At 47.8% G+C, this 25,020-nt stretch overlaps 2 protein-coding genes across 4 annotated transcripts; one reads left to right on the forward strand and one right to left on the reverse strand.

The window, feature by feature from the left end:
- On the reverse strand, positions 1-4,284 carry LOC123164021 (putative disease resistance RPP13-like protein 1). 2 transcript variants are annotated; one of them, XM_044581445.1, is made up of 3 exons: positions 3,975-4,279; positions 237-3,549; positions 1-140 (listed from the first exon to the last, which is right to left on the reverse strand). In XM_044581445.1, the coding sequence occupies exon 2, from the start codon at positions 3,521-3,523 to the stop codon at positions 245-247; it is 3,279 nt and encodes a 1,092-aa protein (XP_044437380.1). In that variant the 5' UTR covers positions 3,524-3,549; positions 3,975-4,279; the 3' UTR covers positions 1-140; positions 237-244. The 2 variants fall into 2 exon arrangements, with proteins under 2 accessions (XP_044437380.1, XP_044437379.1); XM_044581444.1 differs by having other exon boundaries at positions 8-149; positions 3,975-4,284.
- Positions 4,285-13,967: 9,683 nt separating this feature from the next.
- On the forward strand, positions 13,968-24,338 carry LOC123167019 (uncharacterized). 2 transcript variants are annotated; one of them, XM_044584857.1, is made up of 14 exons: positions 13,968-14,342; positions 14,612-15,250; positions 15,680-15,966; positions 16,684-16,971; positions 17,093-17,266; positions 17,777-18,737; positions 18,816-18,904; positions 19,325-19,429; positions 19,527-20,672; positions 21,369-22,076; positions 22,175-22,370; positions 22,490-23,140; positions 23,270-23,350; positions 23,868-24,338. In XM_044584857.1, the coding sequence occupies exons 2-13, from the start codon at positions 14,647-14,649 to the stop codon at positions 23,344-23,346; spliced, it is 5,286 nt and encodes a 1,761-aa protein (XP_044440792.1). In that variant the 5' UTR covers positions 13,968-14,342; positions 14,612-14,646; the 3' UTR covers positions 23,347-23,350; positions 23,868-24,338. The 2 variants fall into 2 exon arrangements, with proteins under 2 accessions (XP_044440792.1, XP_044440791.1); XM_044584856.1 differs by having other exon boundaries at positions 22,490-23,350.
- Positions 24,339-25,020: the final 682 nt, after the last annotated feature.

Below are 25,020 nucleotides of genomic sequence, written 5' to 3' on the forward strand. Positions count from 1 at the left end.
AAATACAGTACTCATTCCTCAGGCCTCATCAAACCTTTTCTAGTAACAACACGACGACTCCCTGATGTAAACCACGACATCTCCTGGAGCAGTAGGGACGGTCGGACCGAACATGTCTACCAAACAGCTGCCAAGTACTCCTGCAAGTACTTAAACCATATTAAACCGTATCACTCCAGAGATTAAGGATAAGATGACAACTTCACAAGTACTGAAAAGTGGAGAAGACAGCATACCAAGATTTTTAGGTAGACTTCTCTTCACACTGAGCATTCGTCTCGTAGATGCGGCGGGCCTTGCTGTACCTTATGTACTTGTTGCCATCGGTGCTTGTGATGCGCACCTCAGGGATCTGCTGCACAACGTGCCAGTTCTTCCCACCCTCCAGGCAGCTCCTGAGTAAAGGGAGTGCACACTGCAGCTCGAATCGATGCAGGCCATTGGCCTGCAAACGGATCAGCAGCTCCAGCCACCGTGGGAACGCGATGTTCCAGAAGATGACCAACTCCTCGAAATAGTATGTCTCCGTGGATGGGGGGAACACAAGCCTGAGATGCTGCAGCGTGTCGAGGCCCGACACGTGCTTCAGCTTCGCGCAGTCGTCGATGGTGAGTGACTTGAGTGCGGGTAGGTTGGAGATCCTCAGAAGCGCCCTGTTATCTTTCAGATAGAGTTCATCAGATAGTTTTGGCAGGTCCTTTATCTCTGTAAGGCAATGTGCACCCTCAACACGAAGGTCGCACAGAGCAGCGTCCTTCAGACCTTCCGGCAGAGCTTTGAGTTTAGGGCAGAACTGTATGTGCAGTGACTTGAGACAGGGCAGCAATGTCTGGCTCTCTTCCACACTTAAGGACCAGTCTTCCAGATTCTTCATGTTTCTTAGCTTCAAAACCTGAAGCTTGGGGAATGAGATGGCTTGTGACATCACAGTGGTGCCGAGGAATTCAGAACCGATGGCGACAATGGAGTCTGCATTTGAGATTTCCAGAGACTTGAGCTGTTTCAGGCGGCCAAGGGCAGGCAGAGTGGTGCATGACATGCAGTTGTCAAGATCAAGGAAGGCAAGGGCAGGGAAGGAGGTGCTTAGCTTGGGACCCGCCATCCAGTTCGGAAACTTTTGACCTTGGTAGTTCTTGATTACCAGCTTCTCGACGCTATTGGGTGGGGTGAGCTCATTCCATATCTTTTCACTCACTTTAGCTGAATCATCTCTAATCCACTGAGCATTTTTTACTTCATGTCCGTCCTTTTCTTCTTTCTCTGCGCCCTCTTGGTTCTCCTGCTCTTCATCATTCTCTTCTTCTTCAATTAATGCTGCTTGCTCAGACAGGTGTAGAACCTTCAGGAATGGCTTGTTTGCGAGTGCAGAAGCCCCAGAAGTAGCCCTATCAAGTCTCTCTATCTGAAGGTACCTCAATTCAGACATGGCTCTAAGGTGAATCAAGTCACAGCCCTCAGGATCATTGTTGTCCTGACCAATGATCAGACCAGATAGATGGTTAAGATGCTTGAGTTCACCCACACCTTTTGGCACATAGCGTAGGGAGGTTCCCTCGAGACAAAGGCTTCTAAGCTCTTGCAATTCACTGATGGACCAAGGGAGTTTCTGCAATCTTTGACAGCCTTCAAGGCTCAAGGTCTGCAAATTTACGAGAAAGCCGACGGAGGAGGGTAGGTCGCTGAGCTGAGTCCCGTCAAGATTGAGGTACCTCAGATGTCGCAAGGTGCCGACGGATTTTGGGAGAGCCTCTATTGCTGTGTTGCTCAAGTCCAAGACACGCAAGCACGTGGCTGACTCGAGAAGAAGATTGTCTATCACTCTGACATTCGGGCTGTTGAAGAGCATCAGTGACCTTAGGCTCATCTGCTGCTTCACTGAAATCGGATCCTCCAAGCTGTTCTCCATGTTACACAATGCAAGATGCCGAGGCTTTGACAATGAGGACAACGAGCCCATGCTCGATCTCTCCTGACCGTCAATTAAGATGCTCTCATCTGTTATCAGGAAGCGGGCAAGAGATCGTAGGAGATCATGTGTCATCCAGCACTGGTCAAGATTGTCAGGATCAGGCTGTAACAAGTTTCTGCCTATCAATTCCAGATAGTACTCTTCAGCAGACTCTTCCAGTTCCTTGTTCTCTCTGGGCTTGACAAGGCCTTCGGCAATCCAGTGCCGCACGAGATCAAAGCGTCGAACGGGGCAGTCTTCTGGGTACAGAGAGGAATGGAGGAAGCACTCCTTGAGTTCAGAAGGCAGATCAACATAGCTCAAGTAGAGAGCCTGTGGCACCTGCTGAAGCAACGGCCGCATCGACCAAGCGTCGCTTTTCAGGACCATCTCCCACTCGGCCTTGCTCGTGCCTCTCGACCTCAGGACACCTGCGATGACCTTGATTGCCAGAGGATGGCCCTCGCATTTCTCCGCGATCTTCATCCCGACATCCTCCAGCGCTTGGACCTCCTCTGAATCGGATTCCAGGAAGACCTGCTCGTGCAGTAACGCCCAGCTGTTCTCTGCATCCATTTTGTCGACGCGGTGGACGACTGCCTTCAAGCCTGCCGCCACCTCCTCGTCCCGTGTCGTGACCAGTATTCTGCCCCTTGCCACGCCGTCTCCCAGTGGATCTTTCAGCAGATCGTCCCATATACCCGGGCTGTCCAGGTCATCCAAGACGATGAGAAACCTCTTTGAAAGAGCAGAGCTGAGGAGGCCGAGGAGGTCCTCCTTGTTCTCTGTGTCCCCAGCATTTACACCGGCGCCGGCGATGATCTTCTTCAAGAAAGCTGCCTCGGACAGATCCTTCGACATCTTCACCCACACGCAGATGGGGAAGTTTTCAGTCATCCTCTCGTCGGTGAATATCTCCCTGGCAAGCGTGGTCTTGCCGATCCCCACGGCGCCGACGACGGCGAAGACGTCCACCTTCTTCTTGCCCTCCCTGAGCAACCTCGGCACGAGGCCGGCCACGGACTTGTGGACCTGCGTCCCCACCGCGGCGCGAGGCTTCACCACGTCGTCGTGGCAGCTCCTGGACATTTCACTGGTGAACCAATCCCTCCTGGCGCCCCCGGGGCGCGGGGACGCCCCGGCGGCGGGGAGCGGCGGCATCTCGTCCTCGATCTCCCGGAGCCGGATGTCGATGTCCCGGATGGTGAAGCCGATCTCGTGGTGGAACTTCTGGGGCCCCGAGTAGCGGAAGCAGGAGAACATGAAGGCGCAGCGCACCTTGGGGGCGGGCGGGTGGTCGTCGGCGAGGATCTTGGCGCCCTCGGCTGCGCAGACGTCCAGCACGTCGTCCACCTCGTACATGACGTCCTTGAGCAGCACCACCCAGGCGTCCACCCGGGAGCTGAGCACCCGGCGCCGCTCCTCGTGGGAGACGACGGCGTCGATGCGCGCCAGCGTGCCCAGCAGGCCCCGCACGTTGTCCCGGATGCCGAGCGCGCCGCAGGCCTCCTGCCCCGCGAACTCCTCCAGCGCCGCCGCGCACCGCTTCACGTACGAGTCCAGCACCACCGCCATGGACGGATCCCCTTTCTTGCGCAGACCTTCAACAGCAACGACCACGAAATGTGAATTTTTTTTGCGTCAGCGCGCGGGAATAATAAAATTGGATCCTATGAACGGCGATTACGGGGCTAATTGGATGCACGGATAATCGATTGATTTGCAGAGATTCTTTCCTTTTGCAAAAAATAAAAATAAAAAAATTAAAGAGAGATTCTTTCCCCCATTTATTTCGATTCGATTTGAGGATCAAATCCAGCCGGCACAGGAAACGGAAATTAGCATCTGGACACAGGGAGATCCTCTTCAATTACTACGCAACTAATCACCGGAATCAACATGCGAACAAAAAGGAAAGAACAAAATTCATCTATCAGATCAGGAGCTGGAACTAAGCACAACAAGTAACTGGCAAACTGCTCCTCGATTGATGGATGGATTGACTGATTGATTGATAGATGATTACCTCTTGAAGAAGATTGCTGAGGATGGGAGGATTATTGGAGCAAGAGGAGGAGGCGGAAGAGGAAGGCGGGGAGCCAAGGGAAGGGCGGCGACGGCCACCACCTCAATGGCCACCACCCTCCTCCCCTCCCTGCTTTCCCAAGGAACCCAGCCAAAAGAGGGAGCGCGCCTCTAAATGGATCCACCACGCTTTCCTCCCCCTAATTTCTCCACCCCTCGCAGCTCAAAATCCTCCGATCCAGACAGACAGACAGAAGCTCCATTCTTCTTCTGGTGGGTGACAACACAACAGGGCCATGGATGGGCGCAAACAACCTGTCACATCTCCCTTCTCTCCTCCAGGCCCCTGGAAGACTGCTGTGGTACAAATTGGGTGCCATGGATGGGAGGCTCCTGAGCTTCGCAGGGACATTGGTTGGATATCACAAGAGTGTGAGGGGCAGAATTGGGCAGGCTATTTTTGTAATCAGCTAACACCAATGGACAGCAACATCTATCCATGGCATGGAAAAACAAATTTATGTCGACATCAGATGCAACCTGGCTAGAGGAACAGTCAGCCGCCGACATGATTCCGACGCTGAGATGATCAGGGGTGATTATTGCTTTTCTAAAAGATTGGTTTATTTTATGCGTAGTGGAGGGCCTGCAACGACTAAATCAAGTTAGGAGCTGCTGTCATGTCGGCCAACAAATTTCTTTATTCCTCTTGTATTGTTAAAAATGGCTCCATCATGGCATGGCACCAAATGGAGCCTGCAGCTAGGTTGTTTTCTAGGCACCACACAACAAGAACGCATTACTCTTATATAAAAATCCATCATTTCTAAATTGCTGTGACCCACTACCTAATTTTCCTATAAAAAAGATAGAGCACCACCCTGCTATGTGCTCCGCAGCCGGGCCGTTCGTTTTTGCTTAATTACGCCGTATCCCATAGTGTAATACGTTTTGGGACGGAGGGAATACTTGTTAGAAAGAAGAGCAGGAGAGAAGTGTCCAAGGACAACAATGAAAGCTGAATAAAACTGTTGCTTATTGATGATTTGGTGCGGCATACAAGAGTATATAAGAGGGTACAAACCGACTTGGGGTAGGGGTACAAAACTGACTTGGACTAGAAGTCGTATACCATAATGACTACTCTAACACACACCCCCCCCCCCCCCGCAGTATCAACGGCAGGCTCAACGACATTGAGACTGAAACAGATATCTTGAAACGGCTTAGTTGGCAGTGCCTTGGTGAAAATGTCAGCAAACTGAGCCGTAGAGGGAACATGAAGCACCCGAACCTGACCAAGAGCAACCTTTTCACGAACAAAATGAATATCAATCTCAATATGCTTTGTGCGTCGGTGTTGAACTGGATTGCTGGTCATGTAGACTGCTGATATGTTGTCACAGTAGACAATAGTGGCCTGCTCAATAGGCCTGTGTAGCTCGGAGAGTAACTGCCGAATCCAGATTGTATCTGCAACGGCATGTGCCACAGCGCGATACTCAGCCTCGGCCGACGAACGTGAGACTGTAACCTGTCTTTTCGAAGACCAAGAAATCAAATTGTTACCAAGAAAAACACAAAAACCGGAAGTGGGCCTTCGAGTGTCAGGACAACCAGCCCAGTCTGCATCAGAGTATGCGGTAAGCGAGTTTGGAGAAGAATTATTGAGGTGGAGACCATGATTGAGAGTTCCTTTTAAATACCGAAGAATGTGTTTAACATGATTATAGTGAGGAACCCGGGGATCATGCATATAGAGACATGCTTGTTGAACAGCAAAAGAGATTTCAGGACGAGTAATGGTGAGATATTGGAGAGCACCTGTTAGGCTACGATAGAGAGTAGGATCGGAAAAGGGTTCACCGGTAGCCGAAAGTTTAAAACTAGTATCGACAGGAGTGCGAGATGATTGACAGTCAAGCATACCAGCACGATTAAGAAGATCAAGAATATACTGGCGTTGGGAAAGAAAAAGGCTGGAGGAATCTCGAACAACAGCAATGCCTAAGAAATGATGAAGGAGTCCTAGGTCAGTCATAGAAAATTCAGATCTAAGAAGAGAGACAATATGATCTAAGAACTTTTGAGAGGAGGCGGTAAGAATGATATCATCTACATAGAGAAGTAAATAGGCAGTGTCAGAAGTTTGATGATACACAAAAAGAGAGGTGTCGGAGAGAGATGGAGTGAAGCCTATTGTTTGAATGAAGGAGGAGAAGCGTTGAAACCAAGCTCGTGGGGCCTATTTAAGACCGTAGAGAGATTTCTGAAGAAGACATACATGAGTTGGAAAGGATGGATTTTCAAAACCCAGAGGTTGCTGGCAGTAGACAGTTTCTTGAAGGGAACCATGGAGGAAAGCATTTTTAACATCAAGTTGGTGAATGGGCCATGAAGAGGAGACAACAACACTAAGAACGGTGTGAATGGTGCTAGGTTTAACAACAGGAGAGAAGGTTTCTTCGTAATCAATTCCTTGTTGCTGAGAAAAGCCACGACAAACCCACCTGGCTTTATATCGTGAGAGGCTCCCATCGGAGTGGAACTTTTGGCGAAAAATCCATTTGCCAGAAACAATATTTGTATTGGGAGGACGAGGAACAAGTTGCCAGGTGTTGTTTTGAAGTAAAGCATTATATTCTTCTTGCATGGCAGCGGCCCAATTGGGATCAAGTAGAGCAGTTTTGTAATTCTTTGGAAGAGAAGTGAGAGAGACGGAGGTATGAAGGTTTAGGCGGTCTTGGGGTTGATGAAATCCTGATTTGGCCCTAGTACGCATGCGATGATCATTAATCGGGGCTGCTGTAGGAATAGCACGAGGGGGTAAGGTGGGTACTGGTGAGTCCGGCGCAGCGGAAGAGTCGGACGAAGGAGTAGGGCTGGGTAGTGGAGTGGGAGCAGGGCTGGGTGGTGGAGTGGGAGTAGGGGCCGGGGGTGTTGGGGAGGGAGCAGGGGTCGGGGGTGTTGGGGACGTCTCGGGTGGGGTGAGTGTATGGTTGGGATTGGCTATGGTGGGTGTTAATGGTGGTGGTGATAAGTTGTGTTCGGCAGGTAGGGGAGTATATAGTTGGAAAGGACGGGGAGAGGGGGTGTTTGCGGAGCTAGGGGTGTTGGATGGTGTAGTAGTGCGTTGTGAGAAAGGAAAAATGTGCTCAGCAAACGTGACATGACGAGAGACATGAACGTGTCCGGTGTGAAGGTCGAGACAGCGATAGCCTTTGTGCTCGTCAGAGAAGCCGAGAAAAGCACATGGGATAGAGCGTGGTGACAATTTATTTGCAGAAGTGGCGTAGGCATTGGGAAAACAGAGACAACCGAAAACACGAACCGCGGAGTAGTCGGGATGGGAAAGAAAGAGGGAATAATAGGGAGTAGTGTTGGGTTTAGTTTTGGAAGGTCGAATATTTAGAAGGAAGGTGGCCATGTGTAGGGCTTCAGCCCAAAACTTGGGAGGCATAGATGATTGAATGAGGAGAGTGCGAACTATATCATTGAGGGTGCGAAGAGAGCGTTCTGCTTTACCATTTTGAGGGGAGGTGTAGGGACATGAGAACCTAAGCAGGATGCCATGTTGTAAGAAGAAAGTACGATTTTTAATGTTATCAAACTCGCGACCATTGTCACATTGGATAAAGCGAATTGGGAGGAAGAAGTGAACAGACACATAGCGTTGAAAATTAAGGAAAAGAGAATGGACCTCGGATTTGTTGCGTAGAGGAAAAGTCCAGACAAAGTGGGTGAAATCATCTAGGATAACAAGGTAGTATTTAAAACCCGAAACACTTGCAATGGGAGAGGTCCATAAATCACAATGTATTAATTCAAAGGGATAAGTTCTACAAGAACTAGAGGAACTAAAGGGAAGACGCACATGTTTGCCTAATTGACAAGACTCGCAAAACACAGAATTATGAGAGTCCCTATTACATGGTATGGTAAATTCACTAAGCATAGAAGCTAAGACGGCGGGGTTGGGATGGCCCAAGCGACGATGCCAGAGATCGACGGAGGCCAGCATGGATGTTGGAGGGGTGGCGGCAGGAACTCCATTAAGAGAATAAAGATCACCGGAGCTATTGAAGCGAGCGATCTCGGCCTTGGTCAGGTAATCCTTCTTCACAGATAAACCAAAAGGGTCAAATTCAGCCGAAACTAGATTGTCGCAAGTAAATTGGCGAACAGAGATAAGATTTTTAATGAGGGCGGGTGCAACTAGAACATCGCGAAGTAAAAGAGGTTTGGTGGAAGAGGGAACTTGAGCCTGACCAACACAATATATAGGAATAGATGATCCATCTCCAAGGATAATGGAAGGGAAAGGAGATTTAGTGCAAGAAGATAACCAATTACTAGATGCAGACATATGACTAGAGGCCCCTGAATCAAAGATCCAATCCGTACCTGAGTTTCCTTGTGCAGCAAAGTTATTCATGGCCTGGAGAAAGCCAGCTTGATCCCAGCTCGGCGTCGCAGGTGAGGGTGGCGTCGGAAGCAGTGCCGGCGGATACGATGGTGAAGGCAGTAGGGCCGGCTGGGGAGTCTAGTAGGCATTGGCCGGCTGTGGTGGGGGTGGCGTCGGGAGCACGGCCGGCTGAGGTGTGTAATAGGCGCCGCCGTCGGTGCTGTAATGACCATAAGGAGCATACGTCGGGGCGGCGTGATAGGCATTGGCCAGCTGTCGGGGGTTGAGAACCCCGGGAGCACCAGTAGGCGGCCGAAGGCCGGGTTGCCAGGCACCTGAGTATGCCGGCGGAGCACCGAGGGTGGACGGAGCGGACCAGGGCATGGGCCATGCTTGAACAAGCCCCGTCCAAGGATCATGAGGAGGCCGCCATGCAACCGCAGATGGAGCACTGGTGGGTGGTGCAGGACTCGGTGCTGGTGATGTCGTAGGCGGAACCGAACGAGTCGACGGCGGCCTGTAGATAGGGTTTTTGCCGCGGTAGTTCGGACTAGGACGCCAGCCTGGGGGCGGTTGAACAGATGACGATGCGGACGGCCCGGCGGCAGGAGCCGGCCTGGAAGGCGGCGCTGGTGTAGACGGCAGAGGAGGATGAGCCGCAGCATGAAAGACCTTGGGGCGAGAGTCCTTGCGAGCTTGTGTTTCCGCCGCGAGTTGTAGCAAGGAACGAACTTCAGCGAAGGTAGGAGGGGGCCGTATCATCGGTATGAATGAGGCTTGCTTGTCAAAGTCTTCGCTGAGGCCGACGACGACGATATTGATTAGCTGTGAGTCGCTAACTGTATCGCCGAGTTCGCGGAGCTCATCACCAATGGTCCTAACGCGCTGGCAGAACAGGTTCACCGGGGCGTCTCCTTGCACCATATTGCGAAGCTCGGTGTGGAGAGCGTTTTTCCGAGCGTCGGTATTGCTTTGGAAGAGCTGACGGAGGGAGTGCCAGATGTTGGCAGCGGTGGCGCCGTCGTGATCGAGCATGTTGAAGATTTCGGTGGTGATGCGGGTGTAGAACCACTGGACGATCGCGAGATCGTCTTTCAACCATTGCGGATCGTCGGGGCGGGGAAGATAGTTGGCGGCGACATGCGAGCGCAGGTTGCAGCGGCCGAGGTGGAGATCTAAGAGATGTCTCCAATGGTAGTAGTTGTGGGCGGCGAGATCAAGAACTATGGGGATGTAGGGGCTGACGTCGGAGATTGTGTCAGCAAGAGATATTGGTGCGGCGAGGATGGGTGCAGGGTAGTTTTGTGGAGCTATGGTGAGGGCCGAGAGAGAAGCGGCCGCGGCGTTGGCAGCCTTGGCGATGAGTGCGGCCCGGCGCTCGAAGTAGCCGGGCGGCGGCGGCGGCGGTGGCATTGGCGGAGCCATACCCTAAACCCTGGGACCGGTATCTGATACCATGAAAGCTGAATAAAACTGTTGCTTATTGATGATTTGGTGCGGCATACAAGAGTATATAAGAGGGTACAAACCGGCTTGGGGTAGGGGTACAAAACTGACTTGGACTAGAAGTCGTATACCATAATGACTACTCTAACAAACAACATTGAATGGCTGGAGGGAGAGTATTTAACCAAAAACTACGACAATTCATGGAAACATGTCGAGAAACTACCACTTTACGATTTTGTGCCAAAAACTACCACTTTTGTCCTAATCTGTTGCTAAAAACTACCAAGTGTGAAAACTGCTCGCTTTGCCTGGGTTAAACCCGAATCTGACTGCCCCACCCCACTGTTTAGGTGCCAGCGTGGCAAAGCGCTCATGGCCAGCCGTTAACGCCCGTGATCGCCTGTCCTCGTAGCCACCCGCGGACCCAAGCTCCCGCCACGCCCGCGCCCCCCGCTCGTCTCCCCTGGCCCGCTGCAGTGGTCACCGGAGCACCGCCGGCAGTCGCCGACCCCACTGCGACCGGATCCTGCAGCCTCACCTCCCTGGCGTAGCCCTGCCGCCCAGCGAACCGCCCCGTGCCGCCTGTCGCCATGGCCTCGCCCCGAGCGGCTGCCGTCCCGGGGCTCGCCGCTGGCAAACCTCCCCATCACCGTCCAGCCTCGTCGTCGCCAGATCCGGCAGAGGCCGCCCCGAGTCCGCCTCTCTCGGACCTCCCTGCCGCCCTGCTCGCACCGGAGCGCTGTCTGCAGGTCGCGCCGTCTCCTCCAGATGCGGCCGCACCGCCATAGTACTTCATCTTCTCCGCCTCCGGTGAAGGCCGCCGCCGTTTTGATCTCTTTCTACGGTGACGGCAAAGTTAACGGTGCTGACTTTTTCCGTCCTGACATATGGGCCACACTATCATAAACGAGCCAAAGCGAGCAGTGTGCACACTTGGTAGGTTTTAGCAACAGATTAGGACAAAAGTGGTAGTTTTTGGCACAAAATCGTAAAGTGATAGTTTTTCGACACGTTTCCATGAATTGTGGTAGTTTTTGGTTAAATACTCCTGGAGGGAAGATGGTCAAAATCATGGCAAGTCCAGAACCTGAAAAAAAAGACACTAACTACTAAGGGCTCCTTTGATTCAAAGGAATTCTAGAGGATTGAAATCCTTACGAATTTTTCCTATGTTGGCCCTTTGATTCATAGGATTGGATCCCATAGGAATTTTTCCTATGAAATCTTTTGTACTACATTTTATGGAAAACCTAAGATCCACTCCAACCTCTTTTTACATTTCCTTTGTTTTTCATGTAACATCAAACACTCCTTGCTAATCCTATAGGATTCAAGTTGACATGCCACCCCAATCCTATACTTTTCCTATCTCTACATTTTCAAAATCCTATGAATCAAAGAGGCCCTAAGGGCAACTCCAACGGTGACCCTCAAACCGTCTGCTTCCGTCCGGATCGAGCGGTCTGGACATGTTGTGCCATCCAATGCGGGCCTGTATCGGTCCGTAGGGCGGTTCAGACGTACTTTCTTCCGTAAACCGGAGACAAACGTGTGTGGGGGGCTTTGCAGGCGTCCGGACAGCACCCAAGGCCGCTTCTGACCGTCTTGGCCCACCCAAAGCCCCTCCCTCGCCCGCGCGTCTCCCGCCCGAAACAATCAGCGCCGCTCCAGAGCGTCAGTGCCAGCATTCATGCCCACCAAGAGCGGACGTGACCGCTCACCGGCGTCCGCATTGAAGTGGCGCGTCGGCCGAGAGAGAGCCACCCGCGACGCTTCCCGGTGCACGCGACTGCTCCGCGTTCAAATGACACGATGGTCGTCTGTCCGTCCGTCTGCCGCCCACATTAATGACATGCGGTCACCACTCAAAAAAAAACTCCCCTATTGAGAGAAGATCACGTGCGAAAAAAACTAGCTACGCAGGCATTAAGGACGACGTGCGGTACGAGCATCCATGCTCGTACCATATGATGCTGCTGCCACCTTGTCGACTACTTCAACCCCGTGTGTTCAGATTTCACACACGGAGAAGAAAGAGACCAGAACCACGAACCAGATTCTAAAAAACTCACGCCCTCCATCATCATCATCATCAATACCTCCAATCATGATCCGAAGGGGGAATCCACCAAAGGGCACCGCCACGCCATCACCCCAATCAAGGAGACTATGACATCAATCTTCATCATTAGCGTCATCCACATCCTTGTCACCAATCCCTCCATTCATCTCATTGTAATTAATACCATATCCTAATTTGGATTCATATGTGTGTTAAATTAATCATTAATCTGTTATGACAATGAACACCTTTATTGTTCCTATTGTATATAGATTTATGGATGTACTGCTTGTATAATGTCAACACATCGTATATATTTGGCTTGGACATGAAAAATATTCCATTCTGCGGTTTTTCACATGGTTATGTTACTTACCACATTCTTATTTGTTTAAGAGACACACTTGGCTAACCTATGAACCTCGATCCATTTTTAACATAAGAATCACCTTCCAGCAACTTTCATGCACACTTTTGTTTTCAGTTATATTTTGCTCCAACAAGATAAAAAAATCATTTACCATTTTGTCGTTTAATTATCTTATACAACTAGTAATGCTAGCAAGGTTGACACCCTTATTGAATTTTTTTTCGAGCAATCGCAGCATGAAGGAGCCAAAAGTGGTGATAGGTGGCCCACAACCTGCACCACCTTGTCCTTATCAAGCATCTACCTCACGTGCGACATGTGACGTAGTGCGGCGCCACGTGCCAACTTTGCCATGGTTCGCAGGTTCCACGAGGTGCCCACACTAGTGGCGTCCTACCGGGATGGGGAACGAGTTGATGAAGACAGACGGCATAACGTCCCCGACGCGGCCCTTGAGCGTCACCATGCGCGGGCTCAACAATGGTGGCCAAGACACCCCCACGCCTCATGGCGATGCACTACTCATGTATGTGAACTTAGCCATGAATGTATCTCCCTACCTTGTTTCCTATTCCTCTTGGACAAAGGTTGAACCCAACTCGCGGCTCTAAAATCTACCACCGTCGTGCCCTAGAGCTGTCGTGATGCCTTAGTTTTTCTTTTCTCGAATACGCACAAGCATGCGTATCATATATTATAAAAAGAAAAGGGGTTGAAGAGCCGGAAAGTGCATTGATGAACCTGGATACATATGAACCCACTTTGAAAAACACATTCCTGAATGCTAAAAAAAACTGAAGAAGGTTGCACGCATACGTCTTCATGTTGTATGTGCGTGTATAAAGTTTCACGAAAAAAAATCTTTTTTTATGGCCTGTGAAAAGAAGACAAAAATATGTCGTAAAACGCTATTCAGAAGCACCGCAATTTGTCTTTTCCGGAGGCAAAACAAAAAAGACATTTTTTCACAAAACTTTGTGTCGCGCACACACATTTGCCAACATGTATGCATGAAATTTTCTTTTGAATTTTTCAACATTTTAAAACACGTTTAAAATGCATTTTTCAGAAAATGAGTGCATATGCCCTTGGGTTGAGGATGTACCGACTCATGACCCTCTACATGGGTTTGTTATATGCCTTAGCTTAGGTCCTCACTGCCGACTATATCTGGCCATGGGCCGGGCCTAAAAAAGCCCATGGCCAAAAACTGAGGCCCAGGCCCTCCCATGCCCTACCATCGGGCCTACTTTTCAAGCCCAAGCCCGGCCCATCTGGTAAAAAGCCCTGAAAAGCCCTTAGGGCTTAGGGCCGTGGGCCGAGCCTCTTCCTTAAAATACCAATATGCCAAGCCCAAGCCCGTCCAGGCCCTGCGGGTGGGCTCAAAACTCAGGCCCAAGCCCGGCCCATGGGCAAGCCCATCGGGCCTAGGCCCTAGATTTTAGGGCCGGGCCTGGGTGGGCCGACAGGGCCGGGCCTGAGATGGCCAGGACTACTGCCGACGCTTCACCCCTTCTCCTCCCACGCCATAATCATTGTCCGTTCTACTCCACGATGACATTTCAAGTACCTGTTGTTTTTGTGCCGTCAGCAATTTTCATTTTCCTGACAATTACAAATCTAAATGTTTTTTTTAAAACACATGCATGCGCATGGAGGTGCTTCCCTGGCCAGCCGTCTTTACCCCCCGAGTTGCGATGAAATTACACACGTTTGCCACTGTCCAAGCTGAACCGAGCCCCGATCCCCGACCCGGCGACAGACCAGGCAGCCCCGATTTCTAGGGTTCTCCTCCGCCTCCGCCGTCCGGCAGCCGCCCACCGGCGCGCTCCCGCGTCGCCGCCTCAAGAACCCCGTCGGCCCCCTCCACCCCCTCACCCACCTCCATTGCCTTCCGCTCCGCTCCGCCCCCTACCCCCATCTGCCTCGGCCACAGTGACCGGCCGGCCGGCCGCCGCAGGAGCTCGGCCGAGGCGACGGGCCGCCGCAGAAGCTCCACCCCGGCACCGCCTTCGCTGCCCCTCTTCTCTTACCCGGCCTCCCTGCGCCCGCCGGCTCGACCCCGCAGCAGTTCGGCCCTGAGGTAAAAAAACCCCCAACTTTTGTGATGTACTGTAGTACTACATGCCCCTGTGCCATGAGGGAATGCTTGCTGCTCAAGCTGTGGGTTTGCTGATATTGCACGATTGGAGGAGAAAACATCTGGGCTTTTTTTTTTGCTAGAGAATTGTGATGAGTTGTTTGCTATTTCCGTTCGTGTGCGATGCATTGATCCATGATTTCAGAGTACATTTCAGGGAGCCAGTTTGCCTAATTTCTGACCCCCCTTTGCTTCTAATTGCGACATTCCAGGTGCCCTGCCTGATGCGTTGATTCTACTCAAGCGGATGGCCAACACCCGGTCAGGAGGGGCGAACAATGAGGGGGCAGGGGACGCCAGTGCAAGGAAAGGCAGCGCCATCGCCAAGTCTGCATCCACCTCCACCTCGTCTGCCGGTGGAAGGGAGTCTAGAAGCTCGTCCACGCGTGAAACAAGCGATGAGCAGAAGCCAAACCTCAGGAGGTCGAACCGAGAAACAAGAGGAAAGAACCCCGTTGGGACAACCACCGTCAGTTCTGCCTCCACACCGGTTTCGCAGAAATCTACGAGGGGCAGGAGCAACCCCAGCACGCCTGATACCCCGAAATCGTCGCCAAAGAAGCTAAAAGGGCCGACAATGAAGGCTGGTACCCCAAGAACGTCCGACAGAATAAAGAAAAGTACCGTTTCAGCTTCGACCGCTTCAAATGATTCAAATGGAGTTCCTAGTCCAGTGGCTACTCCCGACAAAACCGTAAATGGACAAATTGATGAACACAACTCAGCAAAGCATAAGCATGATGATGCTTCCGAGAGTGGTACCAGGTCATTGAAGAAGCAGAAAAGGCTAACTGCAAAGAGCTATACAAGTCTCTTCAAGACATCTTCTGAAGAATATGAAAAATCCCCTGGTACTTAACTTGATTTCCCTGTGATTTTGAACGCATGTTTTGCTTGTCCAATCAACTGGGATGATAGTCACAGTTTAGTTTGCCTGTTTCATTATCACAGTTGGTCTGTTTGTTGCAAACACCCATCTCCAAGACTTTGCTGTTTGCTGCATATGATGTAGGTTCATCTTAGATAGCTGAAGATGTAATGCTTAACATATTCTCGTGACAGATTCGGTTAGGATGAATTATTACTAGCTTGCTGCATGCTCTAAAAACAACGCAGGACGTTCCATGCAAAGCACTCGTATTGAAATAACTGACTTAACATTTTAATAGCCTTGTATAGCTTGTTATCAATGAAATTTTGGCATGTCAATTCTTTTCATTCCAATGACTTCATCCCTTCATCTATCTTTGGTGATGTATTCCCTGCTGCTACTTTTAAAGGCTACGAAGGAAATGCTTCCATGGTGGACGCGGAAGACAATGGCTCTGTTTTGAGGTATGAAGAAAGTGGCGCACATGAAGAAGATGACAAGGCACATTTAAGTCAAGTCGTCAATAATTGTCTGGAAGGCTATACTTCTGGCCAGTGTGAACCTCCCGAGGTGATATTGGAGACAGATGGGTTGAAAAGTGATGTTGAAAAATCTGCTCAGTGTGAAGCTCCTGAGGTGATATTGGAGACAGATGGGTCAAAAACTGATGTTGAAATATCTGCTCCCATTTCAGAGGTTTGCTCAACCATCTTCTATTCTTTTGAGTTCTTGTTTTTTTAATTATACTCATTATGAAATCAAGGCGTTGCTGTAAGTACCAGTCCTCTCTGCCTTCATACTTTGCAGGTCTTAACCCCAGAGTAGCAAATTAGAATTAAATACCATATTCTGGTAATAGATTAATATGTTCTTTCGTTGTTCCATATCACATATCACCTCTTGGGCTTAAATTATTACAACTCTTGACCTTACATTATCACAAAGCATTGTTGTAAGTATCATTGTTATTTTCCTTCATCCTTTATAGGTCGTAAGTCTCGAGTAGCAAAATAGGAGTAAATAACTAAACACATGTTCCAGTAATACATCAAAACGTTCTTTATTTGCACCTGCATTATCTCGTATAACGTCTTGAGCTTCTTACTTTATTATAGTATTACCTCCGTCCCAAATTAGTTGTCTTACTAAAACATGTCTAGATACATCCGTATCTAGACAAATCGAAGACAACTAATTTGCGACGGAGGGAGTGCAATTTATGCAGGACGCAGTGTTCACCTGACATAATACTTTGTATAGTTTCCTTTTAGCAACTTGAGCATATGCTTGATTTTTTGTAACATCCTTGCTGCTTCAGTATGTTGGCTTGTTATTTGCAATGTTGCTTTTCTTTCTCTTGTCATCCTACCATCTGTATCAAAGGACTTGGTTACATTATCAATTCTTGTACAGGCACATATGACTGCTGATCTGTGCTCGCAAAATATTGTGGCTGAAAGCAGTCCTGCAATGGATGCTAGAGAGCCAACTCATGACTGTTCAGAGTTCGCACTTCACACTGCAATGGGCCGGAAAGCGGACTCATCAAAATTTGTGGAGTATTGGGTTCCTGCTTGCCTTTCACGAGTGCAACTAGAAATGTACTGTTATACCTTACTTTCAAACTCACCAGCGCTTCGATCACATTCAAAAACTGACAGTGTTGGTGCTCTTCGCAACATTCTTGTATCCCTCCGGAAGGTTAGCTGTTAAAATTTCTGAGCATGCATGATACCTTCTTTTCACAGTAGGGAGAGACGGAATCTGCAGTGGTACTCATTGTGCATAGCTAACTGTCTTTACTGATCTTATCATGCAACAGTGCTGCGACCACCCTTATCTAGTAGATGCAATGCTCCAAACCTCACTTACCAAGGGCTACCCAGTAACTGATATCCTAGATATTGGAGTGCGTGCGAGTGGCAAGCTACTGCTTCTTGACAAAATGCTCCGAGAAATCAAGGGAAAAGGGCAGAGAGTTCTTATCCTTACCCAGGTGAGCGTTTTGTGGTACCATGCCTCAAATAATCTCTTGCTTCCATTATTTAATTTTGGCCCAATTTATGTAGTAATGCCTGTTATGTGTGATTCATTACTACTTCCTCTGTTCCAAAATATTTGAAGTTCTAGGTTTGTCCCTATTAGAGATGGCTCATCCTGAAATAAGTTCATGCTCAATCCTTTAGTTTTAAGGAGGCATCTCTGACCCTCCTCAGGGTCTGGGTTTCCCTCGTTGTCTTGATTCTGAAATTTATCTTTCTTTGGTACAATCCACATACGGTTCACTTCAGAAACAACATTTTGCAAGCACATGTTCTAACATCTTGGCATCGGTTAAAAAAAAACATGTTTTGGTACATTTTAATTGCTGACAGGTATATCCCTTATTAAGCTCATTGTTTGGGTAGTTTCTGATTCATCATTGTTAGAATTAAATATCATGATCTTTTGGAAAGGTTTCCCAAGCTTACCAGTGCAATATGACGTTTCTTTCTTCTGTGTGCAGTCCTGTGGTGGGGCTGGCAACCCAATGGGTGACATTTTGGATGATTTTGTCCGTCAAAGATATGGTTTCGAGTCATATGAACGCCTGGAGCGTGGTCTCGCTGTATCAAAGAAACAGGGTGCAATGAGTATGTTCAATGACACGACTAAGGGCCGGTTTATTTTCTTGATTGATAGTCGTGCATGTCTCCCAAGCATTAAACTATCTTCAGTTGATGTCATCATCATATATTGTAGTGATTGGAATCCCACAAATGACTTGAGAGTCCTCCAGAGGATCAGCATAGAGTCACAATCTGAATGTGTGCCCATTTTTCGTCTGTATTCATCTTGCACATTGGAGGAAAAGGCTCTTATACTTGCAAAGCATGATCATATTCTTGATAGCAATGGCCAGAATATAACGCCTATCCTGAGCCATTCTCTGCTTAGTTGGGGTGCATCATTTCAATTCAGCAGACTCGAAGAGCTAAAAAATGATGCATATTTAAGCAATGATTTTGGTGCTGAAAAACTGTTCATGGATAAAGTACTTCAGGAGTACTTAATGAAGTTGTCCACGAAAAATGATCCCAGCACTGAGATGAGCAATGCAGCCATTTCACAAGCTCGTCTGAATGGACCTTTTTATTCTAGAGATACTGTTGTAGTAGGTGAGAGGGGCGGGATATCTGCACCTGATAGTGATCTGCCAAAATTCTGGGTAAATTTGCTAGATGGGAAGTCTCCTCGTTGGCAGTATATAACTGAGCCGGCACAAAGAAGCCGTAGAAAGATACAAAACATGGAAGAAGGGAACATTCCTGCCGATGAGGCCAGTACCAAACGTAGAAAAATTGCTGGAACCTTGGATTCATCTGCAAATGTTTTAGCTGGCGAAGATAAGGACTCAATATTGCCTGAAATTAATACTACATCTAGTCGTCATCAAATATCAGTTGACCACACGTGGCAGGAACAAGGTATACTGCTGTAACTGTAATTATTAGCTCTGTTTTTCATGCACATAATGCACTGTTCTAACAGAGTCCATTTTGTAGGGGTGGAACATCTTCAGGACACACAAAAAGGTCTTCACATCAAATTGAAGCCAGAGCTATCAAAGCTATATGAATTGTTTGAACTACCGGTATGCTGAATGTAACGACCTCATTGTTCTGTTGATGTTTTAATTCTTGCTGTGTCACAAATACCTAGTGATAGTTTTTTGCCAATATATTCCTTTGGTCAGAACTAGTAACCTAATTTGACAGTATTGAAAGTTCTGTAAGAACAATATTAAGAACCAAATACATCCCAAAGAGAAGTAAAATGTTTGGTTGTCTGTAATTGATCAACAATCATAAACTGTGCCTAAACTGAAGAGTGCAGCATTCTGTACATCAATACATTATGTGTAGTAAATAAATACACAGACAAGTTATCAAAACGTAATTCACCCTACCATTCCAGTGAGGTTAAAATTCATGAAGACACATGATTTCATATACTCACCATTTGCTATTTTAGCTGATTGGATTCTTTGATGGAACGGTAACATGTTGTGCAGGGAAGTGTTCAATGTTTATGTGATGAACTTCTTCATTATACTTTGAAGAATCACCAAGTCAGTGTGGAGCCAAAGCACATATTGCATGCATTCAACATTGCACTGGTTAGAGAAGAGCCTTCTGTAATTTTGCACTACATGTTCAATGTTAGATGTTGCTGTTCTTGATGAATGTTTTCCTTCTTTGCATGCTTTATTTCAGTGCTGGCGTGCTGCTTCTCTCTCAAGGCATCAGGTTAATCATAGAGAATCACTGGCCCTTGCTGAAAAACACTTGAAATATGAGTGCAGTGAAACTCTCGCTGAGTTGGTTTATAACAAGCTAAGGATCCTAAAGAAGGAGTTCTCACATAGAGTATGCGGAACAGGCGAGAATAATCAATCAATTTCAGTAAAGAACATATCACCATATGAGCAGGAGACCTCAACTAAATATGGAAATGGCAAATCAATCCCTGAGCAGGCAGCATCTGTTGGTGGGAACGAATCACACCAAGAGGATTCACATAATTTAGTGATTGAGGCTATCGTACCAGGAGAGAAGGAAGTCAAGGAACTGCTATCTGTTCCAGAGATTCATGCAAAGCAGCATTTATCAAAGGATGTACTTCTTAATAGAATCAGAGAGAAAAGAATTAATTTGGTTGACATGGTTTTCTCCTTGAGAGAAAAGAATATCCATGATAAACAAGCAAACGAGGTGGCAATGTTTGACATGCACAGGCACAAGGGAGTGGTGAAACTGAGAGAAGCATGCAGAATAGTTGTGGAACATGTTCGTAGGTCTCAAGCTGATCCAGAGGACAGAGGTGGTCAAACGAAGCTAATAGTTGTATGGTTTACTATGCTACTATGTGCGTTTCTGAAGCACATGAGGTACCAACGTGAGAAGCTTGACTGGCAGCAATCAAAGGTGTGGACTAAGGAGTTGCAGTTGAAGGAAGATTTCCTTGACAAAGCAAAATCTGGCCAATTAGATCATACTTTTGATCAAAGTATTTGTTTACCAGATTCAGGCTTTGCTATTGAGGAATTCAGCCATTTTAGCTCCTGTGTTGATACAGCTACTTTGGCAAACTGTCCGCAGTCTTTGCACGGAACCTCAGCGATGGAAGTTACATTGGTTCGTGGTGTGATTCCATCTGATGTTATCAATGCAGAAGCAGCGAGAAATGGTTCTGCTGAAGTTTTTATCCACAGTGAAGGAAGGCTAGCATCAGAAGGTATTGGTTTGACAGAGAACATGATCAGCAATAGTTTTGATTGCATCGACTCGCAAGGAGGGGCATCTCTGTCTGTTCAACGACAATTAAATTCTAGTCCTGCAATTGATAATTCTATTGATCAGGTAGGGCATGGATTAATCAGGTCTTATACTTACTAGTTATTCTATAAGCTTAATATCTATATGTAGGAACTGTCAGCTTAACTTTTTTTTACAGAAACTTCCAACTTAATTTGCAGTCAATTTATGTAAGATCATAACACATTGAAGCTTTCATTCAAGTTTCATGTCTTGTTTTATGGATTGTAGATTTTTCAGAAACCTTTTCCTTTGTGATATAGCGAAAAGGAAAGGAGATGTTTAGTAGGCTCATCTAGGATGTGTTGTTTTTGCTCTTTCAGCGTAGCAATGTGAGCATAGTTACTTGCTCATCATGGTCTGTACAGTACACTAGTCATACAAGGTGGAACTGTATGTAGTATGTTTCCTTTCATACTATGTCATGTTTTACGGTTTGTAGATTACCCATTTAAGTTCTTTGTATTTTGCAATATAACGAAAGGAAAATAAATGTTTAGTAGGCTCATCTATGAGCATCTGTGACTCTGTGTATCCATTTACTTGAACGTACTTCCAAATAGTGGACATCCCAGTTGATGCAGCACTTATCTTTCCATTAGAGTCAGTTCTGAGCACATGGTCTCCGTGTTCCAGTTCATGGTACTTTATTACATTATGGTTACACCAGTATTCCTTTTGACTGTTTTATTATTAGTATCCTATATGACACTAATCATATGTACCTGTAACATATATCAGGAATCTTCAAGTGGTGACAATAGAAGGACCGAACATGTTGAGCAACAGAGTGGTGTGGGTTCGCAACCATTACCGGGAGAGACTGACCGACGTTTAGGAGATGCTGAAATGGAAGTTAACACCGGCAATGGAGACACTACTCAGGCAGATCCACCGGAATCACAGACTCTCGCTCCTGTGCCCAGCCAGGCTTCCTTGCAAATGTCTAAGGAAGTTGAAGCTGAGGCCAATCTTGTAATGCTGTCTGCCGAACCAATTGTAGCACCAGCACCACTTCTACGAAGAGAGGCAGAACAAGTAGACCGTTCTGGTATAACACCAGCACAGACTTTGCAAGCTGAAATGCAACCATCAGCATCCAGGGAACTTTCTACTCCGACGGATCTGACAATTCAGTCCGCACAACCAAATATGGTGCCAACTGTGCTTTCACAAAGAGATGTAGAACAATCAAGCCTACTTTCTGGTGTACCATCATCTCAGTGTTTGCCATCGGTTCCACTGTCCAGTATTCCGCTTGAAAGAACAAGCCCTTATCAGTGTCAACCAAGTCATCAACCCGAGGCTGCCCCGGGTTCTTCAGCACAACTCTTTCTGGGGGCTCCAATGGTGTTTAATCATCCACCAGTTGGTGATGAACCACTGAAAAATGAGTTGCACAGATTACGGTTATACATTGACTCACGTAATAAAGCCCACAAACTAAAGGTTTGTTGTTTCTTCTAGCTCATGTATATCTTAGTTGTGAACTTCTTACACCAGTTCTGGGATTCTCATCTTGTTCTTATTTTTTGACTTATGGACAGCAATCACAACTTATGACCGAGTGTAGCCAGGAAATAGAGAAGGTCAAACAAAAGTATAATTTGTTACTTGAAGAAAATGATTCCACTCATCTTCAGCAAAGGAAGGCGCTTGATAATTTATGTGAGAAAGTTATCCTCAACCAGTCACTAGCTGACGATTTTCGGGCTAAATTCATATCTTCTTCTGGAGCGCATGGTACTGAGTATTGACTATAAGCAATCATATTTGATGTCCTTTAAATGAATATGCTGACATGATTTTCAAACATCCGTCCCAAATCTCTATCACTAATATCTAATTACTTTGATCTGCAGCTAGAGCCCACAGCCCTCCAAATCACCAGAGACCACAGGCTTCTCAGCAAGTTCCCATGAGGCCTTCAGCGGCGGCATCGACTGCATCACCAACTGCATCGTCGACAGCTGGTCGACCACCAGTGCAGATGCATCATGTCCAACCATTACAGGTCGATCAACCATCACCATCATCATCATCGCCATCTTCACCTAACCCCTCCGTACTACAAAGCATTGTCAGATCAACATCAACTACTTCTGGTCTCGCGCCAGTTCTGCCACGGGGAAACTTTGGAGTCCAGAGTGAAGTAACGCGTGCACCTGCTCCTCATCTTCAGCACAGGTTGCCTCCACAGGTGCATTCGATGGCACATGCAAATCAGCAGCAGCCTCCAATTTGGCTCGAGAGCACGTCTGCAAGGACACGGTCTACCCCTGTGACTCCAGTAAATATAAGACAATCATGCCCACAGGCAGTTCCCCCAGGGAACCCATCACTGTCAAGCTTGCACCCAAGTTCACACCCCACTGTACCTGCACCATTGGGGCCATCAAGCTCACATCAAATTCAGCAGGTTCCACTACTGCCATCAAGTTCACAGCCAACACGCCTGCTGTCGCCCGTATCTTCGGTTCCAAGTCCAGTTCTGCCACTAACATCACCGCGAGGTTTGACTACGACATCTAGCGTTGCCTCAGCTGCGTTGAATGTGTTGCCAAGTAGGGGTGTTGGCCCTTCCGCATCAGGCATGCCACCGTCAGACTCTGATTCAGTATCACTGGATGAATGGCTGACAGGAAAGCTTGGGCTGCGCAATGATCCCCCTGGCGTGGCCGCTCGTGTAGATGTGGTATGCCTATCTGACGATGAATAGACCGGTACGTTCACATTTCCTTGACACTGAGTGTAACAGGTTGCTTGAAAAATTAGAGATATCAAGGATAGCACGCACCATTACAAAGATGAATAACAGACCTATAATGCGATTCGGAACTGATAGTTAGAAATACATTTATTTCAGTTGCAACTAAACTGTATAGGTGACTAGCTAAGTGTACACAATGAGCTGCCATGTGTATTTATTAATCGTCAAGAGAATACCTCTGCATGTAAGGAACTAGCTAAGTGAAGTAGCTCACGAGTCTCAGTCTAAGTGAAGTAGCTCATTAGTCATTAGTGGTGTTTGCTTTTGCTTTGTTAGTTTTGTTGTAGCATAGTTTGTGTTACTTGTTTTTCCCTATCATTTACAATTTTCTGTAGTTTTCTTGTAGCATAGTTTTTCTCTATCATTCACGTTTTTTGTTTAGCAAAGCGATGTGCCTCTTGAATAATCAATTTTCAGAAACATTATGCACATGTGATGGGTGATGTCTGATAGATTCATTTGCTGTATAGATGACTAAACCAAGCAAAAGTGAGGCTCGTCTCTTCGCTCCAAGAGAAGGTCGCGTGCAAGCTTTGGTGAATCTCATGAGTAACCTGTAATGCAACTGCATGCTTGCTTCTTCCATGGGATGGACACTTTCTCGTGTTGGTCAATCTCATGAGTAGACGATCGTCAAGACTGAGCAGAGCTAGCTTCTCTTGGAGACGACCTGGACCAGCTAAGCAAGCTGTCGATGTTTCGCATAGGAGATGTCTGACCTGGGCCGGCCCATCTAAGGTCAACATAAAGCGGCGGGCTAGGTGGGAATCGAACCACGCAGCTAGCCAATGCCACGAGCTGACTCTAATCAATTCAGAACGAACGAACGGCAACTGTAAAATACAATGAACAGCTCGCAAAATAGGGAATCGTTTCCATACGGCGCGCCGGCGGAATGTTCGGCCGGTCGCGTGCGAGAAGCGCGATTCTTTTTGATCAAACGACGACCCCGTTTGCCCGCGTGCCCACATCAGTTGCCAGCGCAGCCCATCTGGCCCACCACCACTTGCTCATCCTTTCTATCCTTATCCCGTACGGAAGCTCTCCTCCACTCATTCACTTCCTTTCCTCATCCGTTACTCAAAAAAAAAAAAAACTTCCTTTCCTCATCCCCTACCTTAGTTCTTGCCAACAGCTAGCACCCAAATCAAAACACCAGAGAAATCGCCAATGCGGAGACGAGCAGGGGATGCGCGGGGGGGGGGGGGGGGGGGGGGGAGCTTTGCTTCCACTGTAGTTTGCTTTTGCTGGAACCATCATTTTTCAAAGGATCCAACGGATGGTGACGCGGAGCTGCCTTGGGATAATTTTGTTGCAAGCGTCGACGGCGAGCCTCGATGGCAAGCATTTTTTGCTACCACCGTAGTCTTTTCTTGCTACCACCATAGGTTGTTTTTGTTGCGAGCGTTGACTACGAGCATCAGGCGAGCATCGACGGCGGCAAGATTTTTTTGATGCAACTGTCTTTTGAATTTGCTACTATCGGTGAGGGATTTTGCCACATCCATCATGGCGGAGGCGCGACCCGCGACGGCGGCGGCGATGAATTTGCTGCAACTATCGTTCTCTTTCGCTACGACTGGCGTTTTTTTCTGATACATCCATGAACAACGTTGAATCTTG

Source organism: Triticum aestivum, chromosome 7D, assembly GCF_018294505.1.
Source record: "Triticum aestivum cultivar Chinese Spring chromosome 7D, IWGSC CS RefSeq v2.1, whole genome shotgun sequence".
In the NCBI taxonomy this organism is placed as follows: domain Eukaryota; kingdom Viridiplantae; phylum Streptophyta; class Magnoliopsida; order Poales; family Poaceae; genus Triticum; species Triticum aestivum.